General features: G+C 41.5%; 1 protein-coding gene across 5 annotated transcripts in view; it reads right to left on the bottom strand.

Annotated features, from left to right (window-relative positions):
• Positions 1-6,867: 6,867 nt before the first annotated feature.
• The window catches only part of LOC111255441 (uncharacterized), a 28,029-nt gene continuing 13,348 nt past the window's right edge, over positions 6,868-21,548 (bottom strand). For 3 of the 5 annotated variants that reach the window (XM_022817408.2, XM_086983641.1, XM_086983648.1), the window contains exons 2-7: positions 17,794-18,054; positions 12,465-13,041; positions 10,640-11,895; positions 10,339-10,442; positions 9,156-9,307; positions 6,868-8,983 (exon numbers count right to left, since the gene is read on the bottom strand). In XM_022817408.2, the coding sequence (XP_022673143.1) occupies positions 7,794-8,983; positions 9,156-9,307; positions 10,339-10,442; positions 10,640-11,895; positions 12,465-13,041; positions 17,794-17,973 (3,459 nt within the window). In that variant the 5' untranslated portion in view covers positions 17,974-18,054 and the 3' untranslated portion in view covers positions 6,868-7,793. Of the gene's footprint in view, positions 8,984-9,155; positions 9,308-10,338; positions 10,443-10,639; positions 11,896-12,464; positions 13,042-17,793; positions 18,055-19,866; positions 20,442-21,131; positions 21,542-21,548 lie in introns of those variants that run through there. The other 2 variants (XM_086983638.1, XM_022817410.2) reach the window with 2 other exon arrangements.

Here is a 21,548-nt window from a genome sequence, read left to right as displayed (position 1 = left end):
TATATATATACATCAAGCATCTATTTTTATTACCAGTTTACAAAGCAATAATTGCCTACGGCTCAAATATTATCAACATAGAGTGTACGTATGTGACTTAAAACTCTATTTCGGAAGTAACTGCATTTGTGTTGTATGAATAAGAAGAGCCGAACGACTTATTTCCTTTTATTGATTTATTATTAGAGTTAAAATGTTCGCATAAGGTGGCCCACTTTCTAGTTCAAAGAGCGGTTAGGACCGAACATAAATTTCTGCAATCGCGGCACTAATGATCGTTCTTCGCGTGCTACCAGGCCAGTGAACATGATTCCGTTTTGCTCAACTAAGCACCCTGTATACCGTGGGAAAAATGCATTACGGGCCCGCTGCCAGACAATAAGCGGCTATTACCGCTGACCGCGGAAACCGATGTGTGATTAGGTGGAAAGTAACAGGCTCTTGACAGGTTTTCAAGGGATACACATGAATGTGTTTTAGTAAAAACTCAATTTTCGTTGAACTGTATCGCGGTAACCGAAACTCAATGGTTATTTATCAGTTCAAAACGGAATCATGTTCATTTAACGTTTAATTTGAAATCCAATATTGGCCTGAAGAACGATCATTACTGTCCTAACCGCTTCTTGAACTAGAGAGCTTTTTGATTGCCATTTTACGCGAACAATTTAACTCTAATGATAAATCAATAAAAGGAAATACTGAGACCGTTTTGTATAACTATTTGGAATCAAGCATACATACAACAGACGGTGTAAATATTACTTATAAAAAAAAAAAATACATTTTTTACACAAATTCCTTTTTAGTTTGCGCCCAAAAGCTGCGTCATTACGATTAAAAATCTCTTGTCATTGGTCCACGAATATTAAACACTTATATTTCTAGGCTCCGGCAATATGGTCATTTATCTTAGCTACATACTGATCTTCTCGAAATGAAACGACGCTGATCATGACAGTAGTAACACAGAGAAAATTTACGTTTTAGTTTAGCTTTAGTCCTTAGCACAATAGGGCAATAGAGCTGCGTTGTGTGTCGCAGCAAACGCTGATCTGCATTGATGAATAATTTACTCACCATTTATTTCTACTATAGATTTCAAACACAATGTTGTCAAGGTATTAGCATAACGGTCTGATAAAAATCGTTTGTTCGTAGAGAAAGAGCCTGCGTTCCTTGTTAGGTGCACCTAACCGATCCCGTAAAAATCCTACAATAGACGATGATTCAGTAGGGGAAATTTTCGAACAGGACAACAACGATGCTCTTTTCGGCGCTGCAAATTTTTACTAATCGTTATAATTAATCCGCTGCGTCAGCCTGGCAGCATTTTCTCTAATGCTTTTTAACAACGACAATATGTATTCTTTCTCGTCAGATGAATGGGCAAACAATTCCCTAAAAGACGACCAGGTCAAAATACCGAAATAGCTACTCTTGAAAAATTGAGTTATAACTGGACTACTTCTGTCTGTATCTATTCACAATAGTCCATAGCAAATAATGGCCCGGTAAAAAAAAAAGTTATAAAACTAGTGACCACTTAAGGTTTAACCGCGTGCTTCTAAAGACGCTATTTGGTCAAAGAAAACCGGCAATTGAACACCTTTCCTGAGGTCAAACGTTAAGCGGAAGTATGAAATGGCATTTTATTACTTTGGCGACCGAAAGAGATATAAACAACAAAATTAAGTAAGCAAAGCTCGACCGTTGCCTGTATGGCTTGAGCCTATCAATACGCTAGAAAAAAAGATGACTAGAGAAACTATGCCATGTGTCATTATTGATGCTGATAACAAACGAATTGGATAGAAGCAAATGACGTGTGCTATACGTTATTCTAATCCCCCCACATTTCATAAAGAATTTCTAAAATTATCTAACGACAGACAGCGTTCAGTCGTAGCATCAAGATGTTTTCCTATTAAATCTACACGTAGGAGGCATTTTTTCACAATAATAATGCATGATCACGCGCGCTACTGTGTCACACCAAGCAAATTCTAGCTGAAATTATGGAAAATTAAATAACTAGGGTTTATCTCCAAACCCATTTTGTAGCTCTCTTACAGCAACTCTGTAAAATGTTTGTGCATGGAGGAACTGATCGTTTCGCGTTAACGTGCCTTTCAATTTAGGCACAGTCGAAGAGAGTCTTTATTGGTTCGGGTCGTCGTGAATGCAGAGCACAAGTCGGGATAACCAACCAAGTCCATCTTCTTGGATAATCATCAAACTATTCAAGTTCGAGCAGTTCAAGTTTGCTCTTTTGGAAAATGTTCGACGTTTTAGTGAGTACTGATGTGTGGGTTGACCCTACTGCACCCTCGATGGGTGCTTCTTACAATGTTAGGATTTCCAAGTTAGCTTTGGGATGTCTGGAAGCCGCTGCCTTGTCTTGGCAAAACACCAATGCAAGCAGGGGGATGCTGTTGACTTTTTGTACACGACAACCGATGGTCGGTGCTATTGATGTCGGTTGCAGTTAAGATCGTAGCGATAAATCAATTAGTCTGCATAGCTACCCCATTGCGCTTACTTTCTGTGTTGCGCACATTTTCCAACGCGTGCAAGCAGGTAGCGCGCTGCTCTTGCTGAGTCTCGGTGGCCACTTCATTTTGGCGTGATAGCATCGGGAAGAATACGACGCTGCTGTATACATGCTGTCGTTGTATGAAGACCTGTACACCATCAGATGTCAGCGGATGATGCCTTCAGTGCGCCATTGCTTCTATATATTTTCGATATTCGACACTGAAACGGATCGACCCCTATTTGAGCTGTATCGTGCACACACTTACGAGTTCTTATTGCTGGACATTTATACTACCTCTATTTCTAACACTTAACTGTGTGCCATATAATGCTGTTTAGCTGAGTTATCTGGCTCGTAGTTATATAAGACAGGTTTTATTAATCAATTTTACTAAGAGCCACAGAGCACCAAGGAATTTAACATCGACTCAGTCCGCGCGTCTGTTCTACGAAAGCTAAGCCTAACGATGAGTTCCCACCACTTTCGCATTCGCTGGAACTGAATGTTGATTGCCCATAAAAGTAAAGCACGAGAGTGCTTGCGCTGTACAGCCAACCATAATAGCCAGACAGACCCTGTTTCATGATCAAAATTTATTTCATTCCTACTTAATAGCAAATCAGAGCTTATAAACTTATCTACACCATATATAGGATACCTCAAAGTATTAAACACCATAGATAAGCTAAGTTCAGATTTTATTTACGCACAATTTTATTTTAAATCATTAATTATTCGTATTAATACAAAATAATTTATTGTTGTAATAATAATAACAGTGAGGTATTAATTTGCAAACTAGATTATGGCTTTTGAGTTTTTCAGTGTTATCGCTTTTACGGCTTCAACTTGAATTTAACAAGAGATCCTCAAAGGGAAAAAAAGAGCCTTTCGGCGTCAGACTTATTGAACGGGCAGAATATTCTATCGAACTTACCTGTTTAGAAGATTCCGGTCAAAATACGCTCTTTCGTTACGATAATAGTGCACGGGTACTTCTGCTTCTTCCTATATATATATATATATATATATATATATATATATATACTGTTTGCGGTTCGTTCCTAATTATAGAACGACAGAAACATATGGTTACGTAAGCATCTGAAGATTAACCCCCGGAATGGCATTCAGAACAGGTAAAGCAAAGGACACCTTTTACCGAAAAGCCTCAGCTTGTTACTATGGAAAAGAATAAGACAGTGCAGCGCATAGCGGTTCAAGGATCGCATAATCTTCCAGGAAGTCTTGCAAGTTTTTCGTTGTATTGGTGTCATGCAAAAATGTTCGCCGTCATCTTCATGCCAGGCTGAAATTTCACCCTGTTTATTCGTGTAATAAGATCCACTATATTTGGTAGAGGTAAACGTTACTTGGAAAAGTCTATTTTTAGTGTGCAATTCGAATTTATCTTGAGCTATAGTCAAATGTGTAGCTTTATGCGAGTCAATGTAAAGCTATATACTAGTACCAAATGACCATGACCAATGGCTTTCATTTTTCTGAGCTTTCCGTATATGACCCTTGAATTTCGTTACGAACGTGCTGAAATAGAAAAAAAAATTACTCAATTTTTTTCGCACTAGGCTTTGTAGTATTTAGAAATGTCCCTAAGCTGTAAGCTTGAAACAGAGTATTCTGGGGCTTATGTCTAATTGAATTATTGTTTCTATTTATTGATAAAGTCGTCGATGGCCGTAGTAAAATAGCTACTCCAATTGAACTTTCACCAATATACCTTCTTATGCCAATTAATGTTGGCATCGCTGCGCGCTTGTCGTGCCTTAACTGTCACCATTCTAACAGGGAACAGTTGGCAGTTCTCGAAAGTCCCCAAATAAATTTCACAAAAATGGGCCGCTGTGACAGCCTTTCTTCGGTACCATCTAGCTACTGCCAACTATGTCTGTCACAGTTGAAAGCGATGCGATTAACAGTATGACAGCGCAAGCCGATTATATCTGCTGTAAAGTCGCTAGCGGTATCTGAGAAATGATCAGTCACATTGTGGCGGCAATTTTACACCATTTGCATCATTTTGGCTTTACTTAATTAAGAGGAGAAACTTCAAAATCTCACATAGATTCGCAGAAATTCGAAAAGTTCGTCTTTACACCAAACTAGATGCTTAACAGACTGAGTCGGCTTTATTACTTGTACTGCCATAATAAGGACGCATTTAAACCAAGGGTATCTATTAGTTTTGATCGCCTCAGTCGTGAGATGGCATAGTTTCGTACATTTTGAAAGCGAGAAAACGGCTTGTTTATTGTTGCGAATAAATTGATTGCCACACATACTTTTAGTAGAAAATTCATGGGAAAAAAGAATGTAAAACAGCAGGATAGTGCAATCGTTATCTCGAATGAGCGACAATCGAAGCGGCCGTTTTAAACTTCTTAAAATCTAATTAAAAAATGTTCTTTTAAACGATTCCCTGCCTCATCTACTCGACTGCAATAACCTAGCAGAGTTTTAGCTTTGATGTGAAACATTGTACTTACCCGATGCGCTCGTATGTTTTGCTTTGGATCTGGCTAGCAATCATCCTCATCTAACTTACTTGAAAGAACAAAGATCAGTATGTATGTGTACCATCAGAACGGAAGAAATTATATTCACAAAGCGAAGCTGGGAAAAACGGCGTGTATACGTAGTAATAATAATAGAAGAGCTTAATCGATCAACTGTATATACACAAACACAACAAAAGATAAAATATGAACAGAATTTGTATAGGGAGTTTTGGGAGTGTACCTTTATGATGAAAAGAAGAGTTTGAGAAAGAAACGTTATCCCGTTAAACGGGGTAGATTCGAGCACGAGATTATGAAGGTACAATATCTAGTCAAGCACCTCGTATGTACGGCCATATCATGAAATATTCGCCTGCGAGTACTGTCTCCGAAGCCCCTTGGCTATGCACACCTAATGAAAGCCTCAGAAGCTACCATCCGTTAAATTACACTTACATCAAAGGCACCACTGCAAATGGTGCTCAAAAATAGAATGCTTGATCAAAGAAGTTGCGATCATGTACCTAACTCGTACGTTCAAAGATTGTCTCATTTATTCTACAACATGTGTAGCTTACCAGTTCAACGATAAAAATTGTAGTTGTACTCTAATAATAATAATAATAGTAGCAACACTTGCTATCCTCTGCATTATAAATCACCTATAAAAATCCAATTTTATCCTATTATATTGCCCCAAAGAATAGGCGAATCTATATGTCAACCTATTGGCGCGCATTGATTGTGAAAGTGCTACGGCACTTTGAATATATTAGACGGTAGGCCATAATATGATTAGAAAAATGGAGAAAGCTCACACAGCATAGCAACTTTGGATACAATTGATCGATTCGGCTCCAAGGATTTTGTGAAAAGTCAATCTGACCAAGGGACATTGCCATCAATAGGCAGATACTTGCTCAAGTCCTTAAAAGGCCGTCTATACTGTAGGTATCTTAAATGACGAATTACAAATTTCAATAAGAATAGTATTATAGTAAGTAAGAACGTGTTGCATCTCTGAATTGTTCTGATGTGTTTCTGCCGAGACGAACGGCCTAAAGTCCAAACTTCAAGCGCTCGCCATGCAAGACCAGTCTCTTTAAACGCCATATCAAAGAAACACAATGACATTCAGCTCACTTTTCACTATATTTAAATGCATCACCACTTTAGTATATATATATATATATATATATATATATATATATATATATATATATATATATATATATCATATTTTCATACATATACATATACATACCATCATAATCGCGGCGCACAATATTTCTCATCACTCAATCAATAGTACACATAATGTTCAGATAATATCTAATAATCATGCCCTCTTTTTTCGTAGCAAATAATTACTATAATAATGATAATATCATCATCGTCAATAATACACATTCAGCTCAATCATCAGTCACTAATAAATGATGTTTGCTGTTCTTCACAGAGATAACCCAGCTTCAGGTCCGAAATATAGTTTCGATGAACTTCAATTATATATATATATACTTTCCGAGTTAGGGCTTCTCCGTATTTCAACTTCGAGAAACTCTAACCAAAAACAGTGGCGTATTAAAGTTCTAATCCGTTCCTAATCAATGTGGTTACTTATTACTTTCATCGATGCACTGAACGGATATGTTCGTTTTTCTACCTCCATGAATAATTGAATATGATTTTTGTGATAAGTTACAGCACAAATTTAGTCCGATTTATTTTCACTGTCATAATAGAATCAGCTTTTTGTAATCATTATCTCACGTGGATATTCTTAATTCATTTGCATATAATCTCTCTTTGTTGTGTGTGTGTGTATATATATATATATATATATATATATATATATATATATATAGATAGAAGTTAAGTATAAAATTTGTTACAAATGTAGAGAGAATGTTGCTATTACAGGCATCCACTGCTGAACGCCGTGTGCTTTATGTTTGCTCGTAGATGACACTGGAATATAGCATCCCATCCGCCATCTTTTTGACGTCTTAGTCAATGTTTTTGTTTAGAATTCGCGCTCTGCAACGGCTGACGATTCTGTTTCGGTGCAGATGAAAGCGCCGGAGTCAGAGTACTTAAATTTTCGCAACATAGCGCACAGAGACCGTACAACGGAGCATCATCGTCGGACCGCACGTCGCAGCGAGGCGCTGGTATTCATCAATGAGTTGGCCTGCGTTGCATGCTTAGCTTTGTTTTTAAGTTTGTGTTGTAATAATTCGTTTATTACTTGCATCGCTAGTTAAATTATTTAGTATTCACTTACATATATGTACCTATATTCATTCTTCATTGTTCAATAAGAATATTTCTGTTTCTGGTTTCAGGTTGTTGAGTGATGATTCAACGGAGATCGGGTCATTTCAGTCACTTATTCGTATTCGTTTTTTTGCAAGGCTTTTAAAAGGCGGGTATTTATGTTACGTTTGCTTGCCACAATATTACAATTTCACAATTTACTGACAATGGCTGAATAGCCCGTATTCTATTCAGCGTCTGGCTGTAACAACAGCCGTTGATGTACAGTTCCCTGGGATGCGGGCGCTCCCAGTCTTTTCGCAATACAAAGCATTTTTTTATTTAGCTCTTTTCATTTTTCGTTCTGTGGTATTAGCACTCACATTTACTACTCTTCACACTTTCGATGCTTGCCCTCTAACATTCATTTAATACCCTTCTATATTATCTATTAATTTCTACTGAACATTCCATTCATCTCAGCGTTCAGAGCCTGCCTCCTCTGCAGTGGCCCGACGAGGCCGGTAAAACGAGATCAGCATCTGTCGCTGGCCGGAGCGCGTCATGCGCACGGCTCTGGCCAGGGACTCAACTAGCGGCGTCTGCTGCGTTGACAGCGCCGCCGCTGGGCCGTCATCCGCCGCCAGTAAAGATGTCGACAGCGACGGTGATAAAGGCGTCAGCGACGGGGAGGACAACGACGACAACGACCAGCACAAGGACGACGACGACGATGACGAAGTCATCGAACGCGTGCAAGCTGTTCCTCCTCTGCCACCCCCGCCAGTTTCTTCAGCTCTTAGCCGTCGAGCAAAACTTCGTTTTGAGGTCATGCTGCCGAGAAACGGGGCGAGTGCAGCGGTGGCCGGATCCAGCTTGTATGCTGTAGGCGTAGCGGCCGCAGCCGCCATTCTCTGCAAGTTACTCATTGATTCTGATGGATTCGTAGGTTTAGATGACATAGACAATGACATGGGTGGTGGCAGTGAGCTGAATGAAGTCGACGTCACTGGCGAATGCTGTGGCGGCATTAGCAGTCGACCAGCTGCTGCGGCACTTGCAAGCGCAGCAGAAAACCCGGCAGTTCCAACAGAATCGTCGAATTGTGGTGGGCTTGCTGGTGCTGGATCCGAAGTGTCGAAACCGCTGTCTGGAGAAAATGCTTGTAAACTTCGATGACTACTCTGGCCTGGCAGGTTGTTTGTTACACATCTAGGTCCGAGAACTACAACTGGCTCGCTGTGGTTCCGGTTTATGGTATTTGTCGATGCCTCCCGACTTTGCGTCTGAGTTTGCACCGTGAGCTCACTCGTGAGTGCGATCTTTCTTCGACTGCTCCTTCGCGGGCAGTGGGTATTTGCTGAGCCAGTGGCACTGGACGATGAGGAGAGTGGGGTATTAATGTTGCTACACGCTGTAGTGGGGCGTTTACGGCCTGGATGATTCCGGGCTAAGGTTGCCCCTGCTACGGATGAGGACGATGAGGCTATGGAAGATAGATCGGAGGAGGCGGTTGCGGCGAAGGTTGAGCCTGCTGAATGAGCGGGCGAGTGATTGCTGTGATGGGTTAGGGTGCTAAAAGATGTCTGCTCCACTTCGGCAAGTTGAAGTAGACTCTCCTTAATCTGGTGCATGATACAGGCGTCGAAGAAGTCGTACTTACGACCAGCTGAAAAATATTTTCAATAGTAAATTGCTATGTTAGGCAACAGGAACTTATTTATTTTTATTAAGGATCAGACATATATGTACATATACATACACAAAGTAAAAAAATTTTAAAAAAACTATCAGTTTAAGCGCCTTCATCACTTATAGCACGTATGAATGTATCGACGTACCTTGCATTTTGCTATGCTGCCGTAATAGTCTTTTCCTCTTGGCGAGTTTAAGTAACTGATTTTGGCTTTTGAGCGAGGCTTCGTTTTTGAGTTTAGGATTTTTTTCAAAATGGGAATTTACATGTGCCTCCAAGAGCGCTTTCGTTGAGAATCTGAAATACGCAGAGAGAATAGATCAGCATCTGTAAAAATTATGTGACGTATCCTGGGTTCAGCCTTTACATCGCCCTCGTCAAAAAACTATCGGCAACGCTTCTGCGGTAACGTGTCGTATAATGTCGCAGTGTGCAGGAAGTCATAAACGGAAGCCAATTTCACCGTCCAGAGCTACGAGAAAGAACAGCGCCAAACCATTCTTTAACGGCTCCGTTGATGACAGCAATATGGCTTTTGCGAAACAAAGTCTTGAAGATCTTTTTTTCGTGAACTACCCAAAGAGTTGCGCCCTCCTTTAATCGAAGTTAATGGAATTCTAGATCAAACCACACCAGCTTGTAACTGTCATTATAACGTCGCTACAAAGAGCGAACAGCTCCTAATGTTCTCTTGCAGTTTCATCAAATTCCATTTATTACCATTCAAAATATAACGTATTAATAACGCTGTATGTTTGCACGGCGCCACATCCAGCACTTCCCCCGTACAGTGATTTAATGAAAACGAAAGACTAAGGTTTATTGACTCCTCACAGTCAAATTGCAGACGAAAGCCGCTAGACTTTGTCAACACTAACGGTAATTCCCGTCAAATTTGAGAAACCGCATGGCCGTAGTTCACGCTGGAAAAATTTAAATATTCTTTCAGGGCGATCGATGTTGTGCAGTATTTTGCTAGTTAGCTTTGAAGGAAATTTCACTGTCAAGTTAGTTTGGCGCAAAATCGAGTGAGGTAAATAAAGCTGTCTGGAAAATCAGCTTATTTATTTACCAATTGTGTTTTGAAGTGATCAACGTTCTGAAAATATTCGCTCGGCTCGGTTTTACCAGCTTCGCCTTACCCTACGTTAAAAAATACGTCATACTAAATAGCAAAGTCGACTTCATGCTGTTATCAAAACCTCTAACCCGTCCTTAAGTACATTTATGGAAAACAAACTACAATATTAAAGTATTATAGTGTGATCACAGGGGCATCTATACTATATTAGAGGGTTCTGTACCGATTTCGTGCTCCAAACACTAACCTTTGTGGGCATCCGTCGACGATACACTTAAGGGGTTTGCTTCGGGAATGTTTAACAACGTGCTGTTCAAGCCAATGCTTTAGCGTCGATGGGACATTAAATACCTGCAAAAAGGATGAGACCACTGTTCGTTGAAGTAACCTTAAATAATATTGGCCTGTATCGAAGACAAGAACGTCAAAGATGAACGCAAAATATGATACGCAAAAAAACACGTAAAATTAACCTTGAAAATGTTTTTAGGTAACTTTTTGCGGTCTTTCAAAATGACGAAGAAATTGCTTTGTCTAAAAAGACTCACTTTGCAGGCCTCCCAAAGGCAGACGAAAGGGCCTTTATCACCCTGTGCGGCTACATGTGCATCAGCGATATGGTCCGCCAGCTCAAAGTCCTTACGGGCTGAAAAGCCGCACTCCTTCCAGCGGCATGACAAAAGCGGCTTCGGATGAGGTGCAACGAACACTGGAGGAAAGGCTAGCTGGGGCTCAGCTGAAGGCTTCACAAGCGACGTCGGGCCTAAACGAGCCTGTAAGGGGCTCGGACGCGACGTCCCTTTGGCAGTGACTGTGAGTGCTGTGGGTTGCGCTGGCCCAGGCAATAATGCCTTTTCAATGATGTCCAATCCATTCTTCTTCATTTTGTTATTATTAGCAGTGGTATGATTCATATTAATATTATGTTTGCTGTTATTATCATTCATAGCAGTAATATTATTGTTGTTGTTATTATTGTTGAAGATATTGTTATTTTGGTTGATAATGTTTTTACTGTGGCTCCTCGTAATCGAGTAACCGCCATCACGACGAACGGCAGTAGAAGTAGCAATTGCAGAATTAGCAGTTGTCGTCGTAGAGGTGGCACATGACTTGGCAGTGACATGCACTTTGAGCGGGGGCTGGTGATCGACGATGCGATCACACGCTGCGGTTCCCGTAACGGTTGGGGAGGCCGTAGCAACTATCGAAATTGCTTCAGCCGTTATAGCTGTTGAGGTTAACACCGTCGTCGCAACGTTGACAGCTACCGGTGTTGCTAAGGTCGTTGCAGGTTTCGTCATCAGTGTCGTGGAAGCATCTGCGTCGAATAAAAGTGCGTTTTCTGACGGCATTGGTACCGTTTCAGTTCGGATTGTTCCTGTTCTCGTTGAGGATATCGTTGTTGATGTCGGCATGGTAGCTGTGCCTGCTGTTGTTGTGGCCGCTGTCGAAAGTCGCGCGACACTCAATGATCCTGTCGTTGACCCTGCTATAGCAGAGGCGAGCGTCGAGCTGAGGTCGAGCAGACGGGACGAACGTCTTCGTTGTGCTCTTTCAGTGATTGCTGCCTCGTCCGATGAATCGGGCGCCATCGTGGTGGCCGGAGATGAGGCACACTCGGACGATCGACTCGATTGACTGCTCGACTGGCTACTGCTACAGTGGCTCAGCTGCGAGCTGAGGGAGATGCGGGAATCGTCGTGAACAGAGGACACCCCCGAGTCAGTAGACACCGACCGACCAGACAATGGTCGCCTTGAGCGCCACGACTCGCATGGCACTTCGGGGCAGCTCTCGCAGTCTGCGCATCAGAGAAACAACAAAAGAGACCACAGTGCTAAAGCAGATACAAACAGCATCAATTCATTTTCAGGTTCAAGTTCGCTATTCTATTGTATATGCGTCTGTACAAGCTGTCAGTGGTTAATTGTCCCTAGGTGTCTGCTTACTGTACACGTCATATGTAAATAAATAAGTCCTCGTAAATACAATGATCGCATGGTCGGAAGTATTAAACGCACACAAAAGACTACTTTAAGCATCAAAGCCAGGTTTAGATTGAAGCTCACGTAAAAATATCAAAAGTGGCTGCCGTTTGAGGATTTTTACCTACTTCCCAACCCGAGCAAACCTTTGTTACGAACTACATATATATATATATATATCGAACTTTTTTTGGCATATGCACCGCTCACACAAAAATATTAGCACCTGGTTTAAGTAACCCATTCCTAAACCACACACGCAGTTGACCTTAACCAGAATCTACCTTAAAATCACTATTATTTCGTTAGCTCGGCGGACGCAGTTTTCGAAAGGAAAACGGGCTATCTTTTAGTTGTACGTACACTTTAGGCCACCTTCACTTACCATTACTATCCTCATCTAGGGACTCGTATTCCATAGAGACACGCGAGATCATTTCGTACAGCAGTCGAGCAACCTCCGATCGTAGACTTCTCGCCAGATCGGACGCATCTCCAATATCCTCTTCTTCTTCACTGGTCGTGTCTGGGGCGTAGGGACTGTCCACCATAGCTGCGTCCGAAACATTTTCACTGTCCCGACGAACCGACGAGTCTCGACTGGTTGTCTTGCCAGGGCTTGAAGCATCATCACTGAGGCTGCATTCATACACTTCAGTGTCGGCTCTGCTAAGCTCGAGGTTAGCGTCCTCGGTATCTTCGTCTGAGGCTTCAGAGGGTGCAGGCGGTCCATGTGGTTGTTCGATCAACCCCAAAGGCTGGGGCGAAACGTTTGTGCCCGAATCCGCTGACGATCCGACGGTCATCAACGGGCTCTTCTTCTGATCGATGAACTCCGAATTGGATGGTGGTGCTTTCATCTGGCTGTCTTGACTGGAAGGGGCAGGTGATGCGCAGAAGAGAAGCGGCGAACTAAGAATCCGCGAGATCAGGAGACGCCTCTGCATAGCTTCTTCCCCACACTGCAACGAACGTATGATAAGCACAACAACAAAAAGCAACGTGCGCAAAACATTAGCAGCAACATTAAAGACAAAGCACTGTAAAATACACTTTCGAGAATACTGCACCTATTCAAGTTTCGATCGAGATTTGAGCAGAATTATGCTGATATATTTGCATGTGCATATGGCATTTACTTGCCTTGGGTATTCGAAAGAGAAAAAGCAAATACGATAACTGAATTAAATACTGGACGCCGCTTCTCCATAAGCACTTTCACATGTGGCATCCATATTATTGCACCATTCTAGCATTTGTTGTCTCGTAGCCGATACGCCAAACCGCCTCAAAACGAATTCTCGCAACATGGCGCCAAATTGTTCAATTCCGCTTTTACCTACTTTAATCTATCCAGCAGAACAAACTTTCGCCAAATTCATTCTGGATAAATATATCTTCTTCTTGTAATTGTACGTACTAAAATTTATATATATATATATAAAAAAAATATATATAATGTAAATCGTGACAAAATTGGTCGTTGATTGTGAGCACTCAGCAAAAAAAAGCATCACTTATACTTGAATTCGCAATTTTAATGTAAATAATGTGTTTTTAACGACTGAAGCGTAGTTAATGGCAAGACTAGCGATGTCGACAGTACTCCAAGTATCAAAATGAACCATTACATTTTGTGCGGCCCGTCCTGGAGTTCAAAGAACTTAGAGGATTTACGGCTTTCGGGCACAGAGTACGGCTCCGTTGTCTAATTTCTTTTGACCAGAATTTCACCATTCACTTACTCCCATCTGATTCGTATTCTATCCTTAAGAACAAACCATGTCTTAGCTACGCATCTAACTAGCTGCTTTTTTTCCATCGCCAGTCTAGCTATAGCTCTGACCTTGAAGGTACGTCATACATGCAAAACAATCGATCCCGTAGTTTTCGAAAGCTAAAAAAAAAGAGTCTGCAATTTTCAGATCTGCGTAGTATTTAACACGGAGCACAAGTACAGCCTATGGGCATCGCTGTCGATGCCAGCTCACCGAATGCAGCTGATTGTTTATTATTACATTATAGTAGTGTCCTGTTATTCAGTGGCGAAATATAATGGCGCAACATTTTTTGAAGTGAATGAAATGACGGAGAGCTTTCTGCAGCGTTGAAACGTTGTCACATACGATGGAATTTAGTTCTACATCTCAAATTAACAACGTACAGCAGACGCAACACAAACGTGTTCGTGACGACCAACTGAACTCTCATTCATAGGTCTACGCGGTCATATGATCGTTCCAGGTTCGAATAATAGTAAAATCGTAACGTACGACTACAGACTAACATCTGCTACGCCACCTGGCCAGCGGATTACCTTGTAAGTCGCGTACTTTCCGTGTACGCAAACGAATACAATTGCAAAGTGAAACACACACTCGCAGCTGAAAGCTGCATTGACGCTATGTAACACTAATTTCCAAGCCGATGAGTTAAACAAAACCTAAAGCCAACTGATAGGAAGGTATACAAAACTAGTACAAATTTCAATTTGGGACCATGTTACCCTACAAATGCAGACAATATATCAACCTTCAATTCGCTAAACAACTACAGTGAGTCGTGTCTTGTCGGCTGCGACAGAAAGCATGAGATTTGGCAATAACTGGTTCGTACATTTTCTTTTCATTTCACAGTCAGTGCTAACTATTCTAAGTAGACTGCAACTATTAAGAACCATATGTAGCTCGGCTTGGCCAGTCGCTCTGTGGGACAGTTACTTCGTCATAAATGTTAATTGAATGCCTTTCGCTATAACATTAATGATCATCACGCGTGTCTTGTAAATACGCTTCCAGCACGTGACACCGTACAGCGCAGAGGCATAGACTAGCCCGGTCCGGTGCACGTGAATCAGTTGGGTTTTCGTAGGCCCCCTTCCCACAACCTGCACGTTTACACGCAGAGGAGACGGTGCTCCAATACAGACAGCATCGCAGCTTTTTTTTCTCAAAGATAAAACGAGCCTACACAAGGCATTAGAACGGCGTGTGGGAAGCCACGGCGCGACCAAGTTGGAATACATATACAGCCTGAATTAAATCATATCGTAATTTTACGTAACCCAAGTGTCGTGAAAATACCAACTTAATTTTTACAATATAGAACACAAAGATATGAATTCACTAAATGAAATTGTCTCCATTAGTTCTAAAACTTTCATCTGGCCAATCGGTAAATATTACCCGAAGCTAGAAACTTTCTGTCACCACCCTCATTTACTATGAGGATAAAGCGAAAACGCCGTACGTCATAACGTTAAACCGCCACACCTCTTCGCAGTGAGTACCGCTGCCTGTAACGATGCAAAATATGAAATAATGGCGATCATTTCAATGTCACTGTAACACCTGCGTCCTCAAAAGATAACCGCTGTTATGTAACGTCCTTTTCTAAGCGCGCGGACTGTGTAGCAAGGAACGTAGCTGACTTCTATGTATGTCAAGAACTCTTGTTTTAACATAGTTCTTTTGATGTTTTCTTTTGTTAGCAGTGAAAACATTTTTTGTACTAATATTTCATATTAGATATTCACTCTGTAACACAAGAAGAGCCAACATCGAAGAGAAATACTGCTAGGTGGTATACCAGGAGGAAGTTGATTTTTCTATAAATCACAGAAATGCCTCAATATAACTAGATTACTGAAACGCAATTGCACAGGGAGTTCGAATATCCTGCGCGTATCTTCTGCAAACACAGTCCAGGCCACTGCCACATAAGGTCCACAACGTCGACGACTGTCTTTCTGTTTGTTGATCAAAGGTTTCTGCCCCACCATATACAGGAAGAAAATTTAAACGAGCGCAACGTATTGCTAATAATGCACAATATGATATTTTGTTTACGACACTACACGAAAAAAAAATAGAGAAATGCTCGATTCAGGTTTGAAATTCACGTCTGCAGCGTAATACTTGACATCTCTTTCACGACAACGACTCACCGGTTTGCGTTCCGCTATGATTGTCTCTTTGTGAAATAGCGTATGCAGGTGATCATCAGTAGTAACTCACCACACCATTCTTTTTGACTCATTCACTCCTCTTGTGGATACTGGGCGGTAGTCGGATGCGTCCATCAACACGAACCGCAACAGACTACTGTTTACAAATGAAAGAGTAATTGGTGGCTATCCAGGCGTCATTAATAATGATCGAAAGGGTTGGTTGCGACGGGGAAATTTTGAAGAATAGATTTCGGCTGATGTTCCTAAGTTCAACGCTTGAACTCTCCACCCTAACCTGCTACCTAGTGACCTGACCGCGATAACTGCTGATACGGGTCCACCTGCAGGGACATCTGATGCGTGACCGCTGTGATCACAAGCACGGCGGCAACAGCAGCGGCAGCGACGGTGGCGGAAATAGACGAAGCAATGTATAAAAAGCAAAAAGAACGAAGTGAAAAAGACTGCGGCTAAGCGGCGGCGTGGTATTATCACCATCAGCATGATGCCACTTTGGTTACAGATAACTATGCGGCTTCGTTTTTACTGTTGATCGCTGGTCGAGATTGTTACAAGTACAAATGAGCTTGTTCAAGATAATTAAGCTTCACAAATGTGCGCAGTTCATGCAGAAGTAACATAGCCAGGCAAACGATGAGACCTCTAAAGTGAGAAATCTCATAAGAAAACAGTAGTCCGATTTTAAGGACACGTAGTCCCTTGTAAAAGTAAAAAACATAAGCTGGAACAAAGACTCCATAGATAAAAGGTCCGCTTTCTTTAGCTGTATCTGCGTCTAATTTAATTACGCAACATATGTGCACGCCTCGCAAAGTACATTAAGCATCAGAAGACCTAAAATAATGGGCGAAAGATAACTACGAAATCTATAGAGGAACAGAAATTGTCTACATAGAATTTAGCAAGATGCTTGTTAATTTAACATGGTCTTACTTACCTAGTTTATAGATCTTTATTTTGAGTATTAAGCTAAAAATATAATTAGTCCTGTATAAACTTGAAATATGACATGTTTAGTCTCTTAAAAGACTGCGACGCACTACGGTTATATAGATTATAGCATATTTTTTTACGCAGTATATGTAACGCGAGCCTATTGCACGAATGTGACTATGAACGTGCAACCCGGACATTTTGGCTGGGCCTACTGCTCAGAAGCTCACATGAGAGGGACATATAAAACCTTTTTCGTTCCATGCTTAAACAGTCGGCGTTGCAAGGTCGCACATATTCATCGCGAAGCATGACACCGACGTCGTTCTCGAGAATAGGTTCATTTTAGAGAGTTAGATGGGCTCCAAAAGAGAACGAATCTAAACGAAGAAAATACGTTTCGCAGGTGTCAGACGCATCACCCAGGTGCCAGACAGAGCGCTTAGTTTAACAATTCAACAAGTTACGTACCAGCGAATATTTCTACCGTTCATACTCTTCTAAATATTTTAACAGACTTTAGTCTACTTGATATATAGTAGAATAGTTTATCATGAACTTTCTTAGCAGTTACGTTGCGTGTTCGCTCTTTTAAACAGCGCTCTTCCCACACCCGTTCCTACATTTTAGCTACTAACAAGCCCACAAATTTTTCATGTCTCCGCTTTGATTAGACAAGCTAGGTCCGCGTAGGAACTCAAGATTGTGCATACGCATATTATACCTACGATTCGTTTCACCTGTGGCACCTATTTACGTCGTTACGATTTTCGCGTACCAGTTCATCGTTCTGGACAATACGAGCACTTACGTCAAAGTTGTCCTCATAGGCAGAATCGAGGCTTCCATCGGCGTCGGCAGCGAAATTAATTGCTGCCCCTGCTGACGGTGGCACCCGTTGGTCTCCGGACCCATCGGGTCGGACCACCACACCAACGCCCCCTGGAGAACTTCCTCCTCGAACCAACACCATCGCCGCCTCCACCTCCATCGCGGCGCGGGGCTTTGGGCCTCCACGCCGGGGCGCTAAGAGATCCTGGCGATTTCTTTTTAACTTACGCTTCCAGCATGTCTGGAACAATGACAGAAAAAAACGGAATTAGATTCGTATCTAAAAGTATGTTATTAAGCACTATTGGTTAGTGAATGAATAGGAATCGCAGGCGCGTTAATGTTATATACGCAGACCACTATCTGCTGAATTTTACGTACTCGGTCTGATCGTTTTGAAAAATCTCATTGTGCTTTATTTTATCACTGGCAATAATATCATACGTTTCCCGCTTTTGTGTAGTAAGATCTCAACAGGACCCTGACTGGCAAATTATTGAAATATCTAAACAAAGAGCTATTAACGATTAGGACTGGGGCAGATGGAAGCGTATGTTTATGGAAAAAGCGGAGAACAACATCATATGTTGTAACATAACCATCAAGACTAATTTGATTGAACAAATAAGGATGTAACATAAGTGGGTAGTATTTTACATTGGCTATAGCTAGCTAACAAGACTCCACTCCAGAGTATTACTGAGGAGCTATTCTAACGCAGCGAATCGTTCACCTTAACGGAGATTGAGTAAAGCTACCAAGGAAACAACTGCGTTATCAATTCAGCAAATACCGAAAACATAACATAAAAAGAACCTGTCGTAATATGCTCCCATTAAAATAGGTTTTTTGTTTTAGGCAAACCTGTGCAACCCAATTGTCATATAGAAATAAACTCTAAATTTTTTAGTATCTACAAGCCGTTTTGCCTCTCAAGACGGAACTCTATATTTAGTATAAGGAATTTATTCACTTTATATAGCAACGTGCTGCTGATGACCAGTGGTAGCGCTCCGTTTAGAGCGGCCATCGATTGCTAACTCTGTAAAGTGACTTCATTTCACAGTTATATTGGTTACATAACGCGGTTTTAGCAGAAATTGGCTATGCTCGAGATGGAGCGCTGGTCGGCAAAACGAACAGATACATTACTAAGGAACAAATAAAACTAGTATCTATATATGAAGTTGTTTTAATTCCTAAAACAGGGCGACATAATGGGCACATCCGTAAGAAATGGAATCGAATGAGCAAAGGTGAAATGATCTTGTCATGCCGGCAACCACTGATATATATCTGGCTGATCGGCTACAAGTTGTCATCAGCAATCAGCTATTAGACAACGGGTAATGGTGGCGTTGTCGGCGTTGCAGTGCGAAAATCCCGCCTGTCCAGTTTCACACGTGCAATGTTATAAAACCATAATAATTATCAAGGCATAACCAGCCCGTCCTTAGTTGACGGCGGTTACGGCGACAACGAAAATGACCACGCGAACGGCTTAGTCGTAGACTGATTCTCCTATAAATAAACAACAATTTATTCGTGCGAAGATCAAATTGTCGCCCATTTTTTACGATACAGTTATCTATCCCGTTGTACCATCGTACGATCGTGTACATATGCGCTCATTGAAGAAGTTAACGTAGAATGCTTTTTACAATTAGAGCTGGCTGCAGCAACAGGAGTAAATAATGAAATTTGTAAGTAACGCAATCATCAGCCGCCATTGTCAACAAAAAAGACCACAACCCAAAGGCATTATCGCTATTTTTATTTATAGTTTCCCTGTGCGGGATTCGCTTACCACGGAATAGAGCAGCAATGCGACAGTTTTGCCGTTATATTAGGGGAAAACGTGCTATTCTATTCAATAACGTCTTGTGAGAACGTCTTGTTCGACTAGTTGACCCTGCTCGAACTACTAGACCGAAAAAATGAACATTTCTTGAAAGGCTTTCGGAGTACTGTTGAAGCATGTCTTTAGAGCAGCCTTTACCATACTACCGAATGTTTTTGTAAAGCAATAATTTACAGCGATACGGGGCTATACCTGCGGAAAGGGATGATGTGTATGAAATCGGTTTATGTACTGTCGGCTCACACATCATCATTGGTAGATTAATGTGACTATCAAGTATTACTCCTCAACTTTTGCCATTACTTCAGCTGCCAGCACTTATAACTCTCCGACACGTTGAGTTAGCAGTGAGAGTCAAAAGGGGCGCGTAGAGGGGCTCTCGGCGCAACTGTTTTTACTGCTGCGGCTATTATAGTCGCCAGAAGCTGACGCAGTCCGTTTCAATGTTCGGTATCCTCCTCAATAGCATTTACGTCAACATTATACAGTTAGCGTCGTCTGCTATGTGCTGTCGCTGCCAACTATTTACCAATTGCTACTTCTGCTTTAACTAATGCTAGTACCAATTTGGAGCCACGTATCTATTACCCCTTTGTTGAAACATGGGCTTCACACGTGACAGCAGCACATGGTAAAGCTGCATCGGCGCAAGCCGCAACGACGAGGTATCTGCGGCTCAGGTGGAAACTATGGCATCGACATTTTGCGCTCGTTCTCACCCTCTTCCCCCTCTCTCTCTTTCTTTCTCTATTTAAAAGAGTTCGTTCGGATCGTTTGTGCGTAATTATATATTATATTGACCTGTACAATGCTATCCGAGTGAGTAGCAGTACAACAGCACAAGCACGTGTTCACACAACATCCAATTGTCTCCTGCGGGATGCTTCAAGTGATTTGCCTTGTACCTATATGTGATTTATACGGTAACTTGGGTAGGCTTGTACGTATAAAATTTCTACCACTACGTGGTACGACTAGAAGTGTCCGCGCTGTCGCTTCGAACTGTAATACTTTGTACGGCTGGTTTGAACCCACACCGATGGGTGCTTGTCCGACCGCCAGCGAATCAATTTATTTCACGTACGGCTTGACTAGTTGTTGAGCAGTACTATGCTGAACGCCAGGATAATGAAACCAGGACCGCGGTACAGGACACGATAGAAATAAAAGCTGATCGATTGGGAAAACATGAAGCAGATAACTTTGTGAACGGATTCAATTCACCATAAATATTCACACAGAACCAATTGGAACATACACACGTCTAAGTTGAAAGTTGACGAAGCTGCAACAAGTGTAGTTCTCACTGTTGCGCTTTTTCTTTCTGAACAACACTCCTTTAGATACTTTTTTTACTTTTTACATTTTCTACTATTTTAGTGGTGGCCTTTTTCACGCCGTTTCTGCTCGCCGCCGTCAGTTTCATTTCGAGTCTTGCGTTAACTACTGCCAATTACCCTGCGTCGTCTTCTCCTTCTTTGACTTTGGTCAACAACGATGATGACAACAAATACAACAACAACAGCAGCAGCACCAATAGCGATACAAACGAGTCGTTGAATGTTGATGTGTCTGCTTTCTCCGTTCATTTCGTTGTCGGTTTCTTCGTTTACTTTTTTTTCGTATTCTTCTTCTGTGCGAACCTTTCTCTCCTTTAACTTTCTTGGGTTCTTGGTATAGACAGAACGGGCAGACCCATTTGTTGTAGTCAAGGGACAGGATTGCTATCACCGTTGCTGTACCGTTGCTATCGCAATTATCAGCAGCACAGAGTAACAGTTATAGCGATGGCGGTCTCTGCGTTTGCTAACTATAATAATAAGCTATTTAACTATTAACTAGCCAATCAACAAAGTAATGCCGTTGCTTTTTTA

This window comes from Varroa destructor, unplaced genomic scaffold, assembly GCF_002443255.2.
Source record: "Varroa destructor unplaced genomic scaffold, Vdes_3.0 BEIS01000001.1, whole genome shotgun sequence".
Taxonomy (NCBI): Eukaryota; Metazoa; Arthropoda; class Arachnida; order Mesostigmata; family Varroidae; genus Varroa; species Varroa destructor.
The sequence above is the reverse complement of the archived record's forward strand: the minus strand, read 5'-3'. Positions and strand labels throughout refer to the sequence as shown.